General features: G+C 30.2%; 1 protein-coding gene across 21 annotated transcripts in view; it reads right to left on the bottom strand.

Moving 5' to 3' along the window:
• LOC308639592 (transmembrane protein 182-like) overlaps window positions 1–13,212 on the bottom strand; it is a 569,067-nt gene that overhangs the window by 476,589 nt on the left and 79,266 nt on the right. For 2 of the 21 annotated variants that reach the window (XR_014020079.1, XM_081277819.1), the window contains one exon: window positions 8,136–13,054. The exons of 16 other annotated variants lie outside the window; for them this stretch is intronic. Coding sequence is in view for 1 of the 5 variants with exons in the window: in XM_081277815.1 (XP_081133941.1) it covers window positions 6,314–6,543 (230 nt within the window). In the remaining 4 variants the exon portion in view is untranslated. Of the gene's footprint in view, window positions 1–4,476; window positions 6,544–8,135; window positions 13,055–13,212 lie in introns of those variants that run through there. 3 more of the 21 variants (XM_081277815.1, XM_081277816.1, XR_014020078.1) reach the window with 3 other exon arrangements.

The raw sequence follows: 13,212 nt of genomic DNA, 5'->3' as shown, positions 1-13,212 counted from the left end.
CTAGCACATGTGAGGCCCTGGGTTTGAATCTTAGGACCACATACCAATAAACAAAGGCATGCTGTCCATCTACAACTACAAAAAAAAAATAAATAAATAAATAAATAAAAAGAACTAAATCAAACTGGCAAAGTTAAAAAAAATCAGTTGACTCTTTGTGTGTTTCCTTTCATGACTTCTATTTAATTACATTGTTCTACATGTCTGTTTATTATTAAAGTACCATTTTTTTTGCTATAGTTCTTTAGCATAATTGAAATCAACTATTATTATGGGTACAACATTGTTCTTTTTTGGTAAGAACAAATTTGACTATTCTGGGCTTTTGGCCATCTGCATTAATTCTATAATTTTTCCTAATTCTGTGAATAATGCATTGAATCAATATATTGCTTTTAGTAATATGGTCATTTTAATGATATTTATTATGCCTATCTATGAACATAAGAGATCTTTACATTTTTATGGTGTCTTCTTCTATTTCCTTATTTAATGTTCTGTAATTTTCTGTGTAAAACCTTTTACTTCTTTTGTTAAAATTTTCCTATTTATTTTTAGGTTTTTGAGACTATAATGTATGGACCTGTTTTACTGATTTCTTTCTCAGAGGAATCATTGTTTGTGTGTAGAAAAATATATTGATGTTTGTATATTGATTTTGTATCCTGACACTTAGGTATGTTTATCAGATCTAGAAGTCTTCTGTTAGATACTTTAGTGTCTTCTAAACATAGGATTATATCATCTTCTAATTGTTATAATGTGATTTCTTCCTATCCCGTTTTTGCTTTTTTTTTCTTTCACTTGCCTAATTATTTTGACTGAAATTTCAAGTACTATATCAACTAGGAATGGGGAAAGTGGACATAGTGTTTTTCCCTTAATTAGGAGAAAATTCTTTCAGGTTTTACCCATTCAGTATGATGTGGCCTTTATGTTTGTCATGAATGACCTTTATTATGTTCAGGTAAATTCATTCTATCTGCAGTTTTCTCAGGTTTTTGTTTTATTTTGTTTTGTCTTTTATTTGGTTGGGTTTGCTTTGTTTGTTTTTGTCATGAAGTAGTGTTGAATTTTCTCAAAGTCTTTTCCTACATCTACTGAAATGATTATGTATTTTTATACTCGATTCTATTAACATGGTGTATTGTGTTTATTGATTTGAGAATATGGAACCATTCTTGCACCACTGAGTTATACCAACCTGATCATGATATACGATGCTTTGTTGTGTGACTGAATTGCATTGATGAGAAATTTGTTAGGAGTTTTCATCTATGAACATCAAGAGTATAGTTGATCTTAATTTTATTTTCATCATATGTTCTTATCTGGTTTGGGTATCAAGGTGAAACTGACTTTGGAGAATAAGTTTTGAAGTTTCCCCTCCCTTTGTATTTAATATAATGATTGGATGTGCATAGGTATTAGCTTTCATTAAAGATCTGATAAAATTTAACTGTGAATCTATTGATCCATGTGGTCTTGGGGTCTTCTTTGTTTGGAGGCCTCTTATTAATTATTCAGCCTCATTGCTTGCTATTTTTATTTGTTCTTTTTATATATACATGACAGCAGAGGGTATTTTGACATATTATACATACGTGGAGTGTAAAATATTCTAACTAGGATCCCTTTCTTGTGGTTTTACATGATGTGAAGATTCTCTGGCCATGTATTCATCTATAAAAATAGTGAAGTTTATGTCTAATTAATTCTACTGCCCTCCCTATTTATATCCCCCTTATCCCCCCTCATTCTCCTTTGTCTAGTCCATATAAATTTCTGTTCTTCCCTTCCCTCCCTTATTGTGTGTCAATATCCACATATCAGAGAGAACATTCGGCTTTTGTTTTGTTTTGTTTTGTTTTGTTTTGTTTTTTGAGGATTAGCTTATTTCACTCAGCATGATAGTCTCCAGTTCCATTCATTTACCAGAAAATGCCATAATTTAGTTTTCTTTATGGTTGAGTAATATTCTATTGTGTATATATACCACATTTTCTTTATCCATGCATCTGTTTCAGAGCACCTAGGTTGGTTTCATAGCCAAATAATCGTTCATTGCTTAGTATTCGTCTGTTTAATTTTTCTATATTTACTTTTGTCAATTTTAGTAAATCAGATGTATCTATAAATTCATCTATTTCTGATATTTAAATTTTGCATACTCACTTTAATGCCACTTGTTCTGTATCTTCATGTTATTTCATGTTGTACTTCTATCCAAAAATATGGTATTCAATCTTTATGTGTTTGTATGTTTCTGTAGACTTTCTTGCTTTTAATTTCTAATTTCATTCCATTATGATCCAATGTGATCTGAAAAGTTATTTCAAACTTTTTTTTTTGCTAAGATTTGCTTTTTGTTCTTAATTATTATCTGTTTTGGAGAAAGTTCCACAAGAAGCTAAAAATGTGGATTCATATTTTGCTGAAAGAAACATTATATAAATGTCTACTAAGCCCATTTCATATAGTATGTTTAAATCTGTAGCTACTTATGCTTGGTTCCAGATCCTATTTGAACAAAATATCATTTTCTATAGTTTCACTGTCTTTTTGTGGATGTCTTTGCCAATGAAATGTAATGTATTTCAGGCAACATCTAGTTGAGTGTTGCTTTTGAATCCAATCTTTCAGTCTATGTCTTTTATTTGGACAATTTTAATTCTGTGTTATTTTAGAAAGATTTGTATTACTTCATGATTTTTTATACTTAATATTTGATTTGATCTTAATTCTCACTTGTCTATCATTACTCTTTTAATGATATTTGTTCCTTCCTAAAGTTTCTTATTGTTTATATCTTCTTCTGTGTTTAGAATTTCTTTAAGTATCTTCCGAAGTGATGGTTTTGTGAACATGAATGCTTTTGTTTTATGCATATTTTGTTATTTGGTATTTTTTTTATTATATTTATTTATTTTTCTTTTAACATCTAGTTTCCACATATTAGAAAAAAACTGACATTCTGAATCTGCCTTATTTCACTCAATGTGATATTCTCTAGTTTCTTCCATTTACCAGTAGATTAGATAATTTTGTTCTTCTTTATAGTTGAAGAAAATTCCATTGTGTATATATGTTACATTTTCTTTATCTATTTACCTAACTTTGAAAGACACCTTGTTTGGTTCCATAACATGGCTCTGATGAATTGGGCTTCTATATACATGAGTATGCATACATCACTAAAGTATGCTGATTTTAATTAATTTGGATAAATACTGAGGAATGATATAAATGGGTCTCGTAGACCTTTTACTTCTAGTTTCTTGTGGAATCACCATTATAATCTTCATAGTGGTTTTACTAATTTAAATTTCCCCCACATCCTCACCAGTCTTTACTTTTACTTGTATTTTTTTGTACTGCAAAATGAACACAAGGATGCTTTATCACAGTGATATATCCCTAATCCATTTTTTTAAAGACAGTCTTACTATTTTGCTGAAGGTCTCACTATGTTGCTGAGGCTGGCCTTGAATTTGCAATCTTCTTGTCTCAGCCTCATGAGTCATTGGGATTACAGTCATGCACCATCATGCCAGCTTGTTACTTGTAATCTTTATATTTGGCATGCTAACTGGAGTGAAAGAAATCTCAGTGTAGTTCTAATTTGCATTTTACTGTTTGTTAAGAATGCTGAATATTTTTTATAAACTTTTGGGTCATTTGAATTTCTTCTTTTAAGAATTTTCTATGTATTTCATTTGTGATGTGCTATTAGTATTTTTGGTGTTGACATTCTGGGTTCTTTATATATACTGGATATTAATTCTATATCAAAAGAGTAGCTGGCAAAGATGTTCTCCCATTATGTAGGCTCTCTCTTCAGGATCTTTTATCCTTTGTTGTGCAGAAACTTTCTAATATGATGCCATCACATCTATTGATTCTTGGGATTATTTCTTAAGCATTAGGAGTCACATTGAGAAAGTCAATACAAGAGCATATATATTGAAATATTGACCATAGATTTTCTTCTGTCAGTTACTAAGTTTCCTAGTTTTTTTTTATCCACTTTGATTTGACTTTGTGTAGGGTGAGAAACAGGCATTTACTTTTCATTCTTCATAGGAAATCCAGTTTTCCAAAGATTGTTTGTTAAAAAGACTGTCTTTTCTTCAATGTAGTTTCTGGCACCTTTTTCAAAGCTTATATGATTGTATCTGTGTGGTTTTAGATGAGGAATACATTTAAACAAATGCCAGATGACTCCTTAAAATGAAATAATCCCTAAAGTTATCACAAAACAAACTCTGACATTTAGACTTGGTGTTCTAGGTACCATGTAGTCATCAATATATTAATTAAGATACAAGCCAAGTGACATTCCAAACTTCAATAGAGAGTAGAACAGGAGTCCCTGTTTTAATATATCTCTATATTTCATCTTTCAAGGCATAGTGTATTTATACATAATATCAAGAGATCAAGACTATTTGGTAATCTCCAAGAACTTTGAACAAGTTACATTTTTAGTTCCCTTTCAGAATTTCTACTTTACATATTTTAAAAGATCACATATGTGCAACAAATATATCAACTGATACAAGGGTTTATAATTTAACATGTTTTATTGGTAAGATTTTAAACTTCACAAATCCAATAAGATAAAAAGGTATCATTTGTTACAGATCATTGGACAATTCTAAAGTTAAATTTATAGTATTTTCATCACACTAAAATATTCATGTAAATTGGATGTAATTATAACTGAATAGGCACTAATAGCCATAGCATGGAAGGACAATTAGCAGTTACTGAATTTTTTATTCGGTGAGCATAATTATACCAAGTACCTGAAGATATTGTCTGAATATGAGTCGCTAAAAATATATCTTTGACTTATAGAAAATTTAAACATACCTATGATATATCTTCATTTATTAATTGTGACTAGTCTAATAGTTCCAGTTAGGGGGTTGACATACTGACCATAGCATATACAAATCCTCAAAAGGAACAACACTTCAGCTTTTACCTTATTGGTGATTTCAATATGATGGTCTATATTTTTATTTTTGATTCTGCTACAAATTAATAATTCATATATATTTCCCCATAAATGTTACATTAAATTATCCTCAGATATTTCATTATTTCTTATTAGTATTTTTAAGATAAAGATAATATTTTAAAGAATAGATAGATGTGGTCTAAATAATTAAAGACATACAGTTGACAATACAGGAGTAAACAAAATATTCTTACTATATTAGCCATTCTTCCTAAGTAATAACATTTAACAGGGCTAAGGTTGTAGCATTTGCCTAGTTTATGTGACGCACTGGGTTCAATTCTCAGCACCACATATACATAAATAAAAATAAAGGTTTATCAACAACTAAAAAGTAGTAAAAAAATGAAAAAAGAAAATTAACATAGTTGACTATCAAAAGACAAGGAATATTTTCCCAAAAATAGATGTAAACCTTCCCATCCTTCAGTCCAGAACTACCCATCTCTGTATATATCTTGTCCCATGTCCCTTTATTAAGATGAACTATTTTATTTTGAATTTTGACCTATAACTGATTTTTGTTGAAGTAGAGCATTCTATTTTTTAACATATTATCAATCTCATGCTCAAGTACAGATCTTTCTGTGCTGGAAGGATACACAACCTGGGATATGAAAATATACTTTTCAGATGTAACTTTTCAGATGTAACTGTTTCCTATTTATTCCATTAAATCCTGCATGTATTAATTCAATTCTCACTTTGCAATATCTGTCTGTTTAGGGAACCAAGAGGAAATATTTTTATGTTTCCTGTTATATCTCTAACCTTGAAATTAAGAACCAATATTTTCTGTCTGATATGTTACTGATGGGCAATTGATTATTTCAAAAGTAAAACTCACTTCTTCATAAACAGGAAACAGATTACTTCAAATCCAGTCAATTTTGGAAACACTGAAAATGAAATTATGGTGCCAGTGTTTGAAATTATACTCTTCCTATTTTAAATTAATTCAGAAAACCAGAGCCAGTCTTTTGATTTATTCAACCTAAGACTAAGTTAAAACTCACTGCAGTCCCCTTAAAAATGATGTACTTTAAATCTTACTCTTTCAGCATCACCCTGAAAATTCCATTCATTTGTTAATGTCATGTAAGGAATATATATATATATATATATATATATATATATATATATATATACACACACACACATATATATGATAATTAATATTCTCAGTGCTTGGCTAAGACCAAAATCTGAATTTTTTTTCAACTTCGTTCAACCATTAATCAGAATTCTACCCAGATATCACTGTGGTCTTTTGCCATTTTATTTCATTCACTTCTGAAACTCAAGCCCCTGGCCAATAAAATGGAACATAATCCCTGACATGCATACAAAGGGAGTTCCAAAGGCAGCAAATATGAATGACCATCCATATTGCACATCAATGATGACATTTTCTGGGACACACCTGTTGCTCCTTTCTATAGATATGTACTTTGGAAAATCAACAGCATATTCCTTCCATAATACAAACAGGCTGAGTATCAGGCTAAATAGGGCCCCTGTGGAGGAAAAGGGAAAAAAAACACATTTATTTCTAATTTAAAGACAGAAAATATGTTTGACAGTACATTAACCTGGATTTTTTATTTTTGGAAGAACTTTTTATAATTACCCCTGAGGTCAGTAAAATTATTAACATCACATGTGAAATGTTATCCTCGTGGGCAACGTCAACTAATACTTTGAAATAAAAAAAAAAGGTAAACTAGGGAGTTTTCTTTGTTCCCATACTAACGTTTTTATGGCTATTACTACCCTAATCGGAACAAGACTTAAGGCTCTATCAAATCTAGATGCAGCGAAATAGACAATCAATCTATGTCTTTTGTATTCTCCTTTTTTTACTTAGTTTTCCAAATGCACATAATTCACTAAATGTTTACATTTATAAAATTCTTATTCTAAAAATAGTATGCATTTTAATATAAATAAATCAGTAGTGAAACTAGCTAACATTTTCTTCAAATCTTCAAAAAATTAGATTCACTATAAAGATATGTTATAGGGAGTTATAGCTGCCATACACATTTGTTTGCTGCCATTTACTGCTGAGGTAATCCAAATCCCAGTATGATAGCACAGACCTGCAGCATAGCGTAACAGTACCCTACATTGCATAGTTGCTTTAAAATATCTAATGACCTCAAATGAATTTGTATTATTTTTAATTTTCATATGGAGAGATTATCCCTACAAACTTTAAAACCACTGAAATAAGGCAGTAAACACTGACCGATAATTTTCAATCTTTGTATTGTGTCAGAATTATCAAGCATATAAGTACCCTTCCAGATTAATTTTATTGAATTTAAGAGGACATTATACAGATGATGATTATAAACCAACAGATTGCACTCTTAAGAACAGAACACTAGACATTTGTGTAGTACTCTTTTACTCGTGGATTGCATAAGAAACTAACAAATAGAAAACCTCAAAAATAATTTGAGACAAATTTCTATTTAATATTATATTTGAGACAAATATATATTTTAATTGATATATTAATATATGATAATTAATATATTATTGAATAATAATATATTATATAGTATATTTGAGAAAAATTACATATGGCTCTAGCTAAGGTTTCATGGATGCTTATTGACAAAAATATATGCTAAGTCATCTACAACTTCTGTAATTCCAGGTTAACAGTATTTGTCTCATCAGATAGATATGTAACATTCTAAGCCTGACACTTTTAGAAGTCCCTTTTCACTCATCAATTACTAGATTATGATTTAGTGAGGTAGCCACGACTTAAAAGCCATTTTTGCTCTGACTTAATATCCTTTTATATTTCTTGAGTACCTATAATATTTACCTAATTGATTTCCTATTGTTGTTCATTGTAGTTTATTTCAAAATTAATAAGAGTATATTTTAGAGTATCATACCACAAAAATGATAGTTATATAAGCTGATAGATTTGTTAATTGACCTGATTTAATCATTCCACATGATAAACATATATCAAAATGTTACATCATACCTCATAAGTACACACAATTATGTATGAATTATGACAAATAAAAAAGAAAACATTTAATACTTTTCTATTAATATCAAGACAGTATATGTGAAGATAGAGTGAAAAATATTAATCATAATACAAGGTGATATTATATTAATATTAATGAAATAATAAAAATATCACTAAGAACATAAATGTATAAAAATTAAATAAAATATAAAGAGATATTGAATATATTAAAGTGCCTTAAAGTTCTAGGACTGTATTCATCATTCAATAAGTGATAGCTATCATAAGTATAATTTCATACATCAAGAAAATAAGTAAATAGACATTTTTTTGTGGTACCTAGGATTGGATTTAGCCCCTCTGCTGATTAGGCAAGCACTATACCACTGAGCTACATCACCAGATAGGATGTCACGTTATCCAGGCTGGCCTTGAATTTGCCATCCCCCTGCCTCAGTCTCCTGAGTAGCTGGGGTTACAGGAAGGTTTCATTAGGCCCAGCTTATAAATATAATCAAGTTTTAAAGTTAAATGGTGCCCTTTGGAAATATTTTCATGCAATATAATATAACACTTGGATAATTTACTAGAATTCACATAATTTGAACAAGTTCCTTCCTCTTAAACATTGTAGAATTATATATGCCTTTAGAATAGGAGGATTACAATTTGAAGGCCAGCCTGGATATCATATAATTCATTGTTATTTGTCTGAAATGGGATACTTGTAATATTCTACATAATTAGATAGGCATTTCTATGTGCTAGAGTAGAAGGGCTTAAACAGTTTAAGTGGATTATTAAATTACTGTGAGAAATATCTGCTCCATCATGGAAACAACACATAATATTTAGACTCTAGAAGCATGATTTCATTTGGCATATATAATATACCTAAAACTTATTTATTTACTAGAAATCCTTGATAAAATTTCTTTGGAAATCAAAATAAAGTTACAAAAAATATAAAGAGGAATTTCCTTAAATATGAACTCACCAGTTTCCATTAAGCATGAGGTTGGCATTTTGGCATTTTTCCAAAATCTAAAAATAGCTTCAATTTATGTTTAGTGTTAAAAGTTATACAAAGTTTAATAAAAAATGTTGTAATTGTACTTACATATCTTTTATTATTCTTTTATTATTTTTATAGAAATTATTCTCCACACTTTGGCTCAGCTACTGACTTCCATGTTTTATCATGAACATACTTTTTATGAAGGCTTACTTTCTTATCCTAAGATATATCTTTCTATAGTGTTTAACATAGTACTGGAGAGAGAAAGCTGAAAAATATTTATTTTATGGGAAATAATTAAATTCATCAAAAACACGAATCTTGCTATCTGTTCATTTTCAATGTAAAAAAATATAGAGAGTAATGAAACTTTCCTCAACACAAATAATAAATCGCCAAGCTGTTTAAATGCCTGAAATTTTTTCTCTGGCTTATTCTTTATGTTTAAAATCAATAAGCAAATAACTATTTTTTCTTGATCTAGAAATGGCATAGGTGTATACAGTGTCATAAATTAAACAGAAAGCTCTAGAAATCAAAACTATTAAACTTTGGTGTCTACTTTCAAATTCCAAATAAGCAACATCTAACTCAGGTAAATTGTCAAGTATTTCTTTAATAATTATGCTCCTGTTGCAATATCATTCTAATAACAAAAGAACAATCAGTAGATATTTGTTCAAAGTGACTTGAGGAACAATATGTGTTATGGTTTGAAACTAAAATGCCCCTATAAGCTCATATGTTAGAAGCATGGTCCCCAATAGAACAAATTTAGAGGTGGGGCTCTTAGGCAATGACTAGGATTCTAAATGCATCAGTGACTTACTTCATTTGAAGGATTAATCCATTGAGAGTTGAATAGAATATTCCATAGTAATTGTAGGCAAGTGAGTTGTAGGTGGAAGAAGTAGGTCACTGGGGGAATGACCTTGGACTATATCTGTCCCTGGCTTCACACTGTCACTGTCTGAATCATAGCTGCCAGGAGCTTAACAGTTTCCCTATGCCTTGCCCTTCTACCACGATGTTCTGCATTAACTTGGGCCCCAAGCAATACAATCAGTGAAACATGAACTGAACACCTGAAGTGATTAGTTCTAAATAAACTTCTTATTCTGAGTTTTTCTCGTCAGGTATTTTTCAAAGTGACAAAAAGATTAACTAACACAGTGTAGTAGTGACAGAAACTAAACTTGGAATCAGATAATTGGGTATAAAGCCTAACCCTTTCACTCACTGACTGCATGATATTGATCAAATCATTTCATTGCTTCAAGATTTAATGAGAGTTTCCCCAGCTATTATGAGAAATATTTATTTACATTATAAAAGTAAAAGGGATATGCATCAGATAATAAATTTTTCTTGATATCTAGGGGATAAATAGTTTTATTGATGTTTCTACACATATGTGTAAAAAAAGTCAACTTATCAACAGATGCAAGGCAATAAGCAAGTTTTACGTTTTGAATTTGATCACCAAGAACAAACTTACTAAAATTGTCTACATAAAAAGAATCTTTCCGTTTAGAAATTGACAGTGTTACAATAATCAATACAAGATAATTTAGATAGTATTTAAATAATTTTACAACATTCGAATTGCTCAAGGCCACTAGAAACAAAAAATAGGAGTCTGAAATCTTCAGAATTCAACAGTTTTAATGTCCCACACATTATCACACCAAATATTGGGAATTTTTCACATGTATTAATAATAAAATAAACAAAATTTTCAAAATATAAAACAATTTTTATCAAATTTTCTAAATTGATGCTTGGGCGAACAGTTTCATTGGTGAATTTTTTTAAAATTGACACATACTATTTGAACATATTTATTATATGTTTACAAAGCACAATGATTAAGTCATGGTAATTAGCCTTCTATCCTGTTAAATATTTTTAATTTGTGTCAATATATAATTATATATTTCATAACTAAAAGAAACATTAAAAAGAACAGTCATGGGTTTTTCATTAATTTGCTTCAGGAAAAAATTAATAAAATTTCTGTCATAAATAGATTGATTGAAAAAATACTAACTGCTTTGATGGAGGTAGCAAATGAAAGTAAAAGAATTGAATTTGGACCAATTGTTGGACAATAGATTTGAGTTAAGTTTAACATTTGGGTTGGCTTTGGTTGAAAGGAAAGTATTAGAAGAGCATCACATCATTCAGAAATTTCTTTGGTCAAAAGAACACTTTAAGCAACATTACCTGGAATAAATGTATAAAATAGTCATTGGGAGAATGGGGAATTATTTTCTTACATTTGTGCAGTTATACTGAAAAATACTAGATAACTAGGAGACTAGGGAAACACTCATATACCAAAAGAAGATCATAATTAATTAGGATTTGAATGATGACAATTAAAATAATAAAATAAAGAACATTTCCAAAAGAAACTATACAAGCTGGGTGTGGTGGTACATGCCTGTAATCCCACCAGCAGTAGTCTGAGGCAGGAAGATTGCAAGTTCAAAGCCAGCCTCAGCAACTTAGTGAGACCTAAGCAACTTATTGAGATCCTTTCTCAAAATAAAAAAATAAAAAGGACCGGGGATGTGGCTCAGAGGTTAAGAACGCCTGGATTCAATTCTTGATACCGCCCCCCCCCAAAAAAAAGGAAGAATACAAAATTAGTTGTTTCAAACTCACACAATGGATTGAGTCCGTTGCTTTAAGCAATTGAAACCAAAATATAGTTAGATAAGAGAAATAAGTTCCAAAAGTTCTAGAGCACAGGAGGGTAAATATAGTTTACAATAATCTATTATATATTCCATAGAAAACTAGGAGAAAAGATGAATGAATAATGAATAATGAATCAAACATTTCCCTGAACAACACATTTAGAACACCTTTACATGTATTTATAAAGAGTATTAAGCAACAAAGTTGGCTAACATTCATCAAACAGTTCTTCAAGATAAACAGAGTAACTATAATTAGAGAAAATCCGACATTGCTATAATTGGTTGATATCTCATGAGAAAATTTCAATTCACATTCTCTAAAGATGAATCTTGAACTAATAGAATTAATAATACTTATTCATGCTTAATAAAAACTAATCTTAAGGAAAGTTCAATATATGTAAGGCCTTTTATTACAAAAAAAGCATTCTACTTGGTTTTCATAACACATTTGTATGACAGTTTTCTTACCCCATTTTTAAAATTAGGATATTAAGTGAAACTATGGTTAATGTAATTTCCAGGATAAATCAAAAATTTTGATGCTTAGAATATAACCAGGATATAGCAACATTGAGATAATTCCTTGGCCCTGGTGGACCACATGAATCTTATCTATTTCTCTACATTTCATTTATAAAATGATATAAATGAGTTTTGATTATTTAAATTTTTATCTACTTCCTCCTAATATATTTAAAGTCCATTAAATGCGTTTATAGCACACCTTTTGTCTTTCCACCACTGCACCTGCAATAGAATCTAAGATATGCATAAGCACTTTGCAAGTGCTCAGTACATAACATCAGGTCTGATCTCTTTAAAACATTTCTATGAAGATAAATTTTAAAAACTACTTTTTAAGTTTAAATGAGTACTAAATGAGAAAGGCTGATTCCAGCAAATATTCAGTAGTATGTCTGTTTATTTACCTTCTTCTCAGTAAGAAAAAGTAGACTGAAATATGTGAAATAATAGTCTGAAATATATGAAAAAATGTTTATGAGTACACCTAGCAATAGGAGGGAAGAACAGCATTTTTAAGAGAGAGTAAACAAATGAAGTGAACATTACATTTGTTCTACCTTATTGCCTTGTAAGTTTTCAGGCCATAATGCAGGAGGGAGAACTGATGAGGAATCTGGTGAACTTCCTGAGATAAAGATATAGAGCAGAGCTATGTGCCATGGCACATGCCTATAATTTCAGTGGCTTGGGAGGCTGAGGCAGTAGGATCACAAGTTCAAAGGCAGCTTCAGCAAAAGTGAGGTGCTAAGCAACTCATTGAGGACCTGTCTCTAATTAAAATACAAAATAGGGTGAGGTTGTGGCTCGGTGGTCAAGTGCCCCTGGGTTCAATCCCTGGTACTGTCCCCACAAAAACAAAAAGATATAGAGCAGAGAGTCAGAAAAAAACTAAAACAAGAAGCATTCACACAACGAAGTGCTAGAGTGT

This window comes from Spermophilus citellus, assembly GCF_964194105.1.
Source record: "Spermophilus citellus genome assembly, chromosome: X".
NCBI lineage: Eukaryota > Metazoa > Chordata > Mammalia > Rodentia > Sciuridae > Spermophilus > Spermophilus citellus.
The sequence above is the reverse complement of the archived record's forward strand: the minus strand, read 5'-3'. Positions and strand labels throughout refer to the sequence as shown.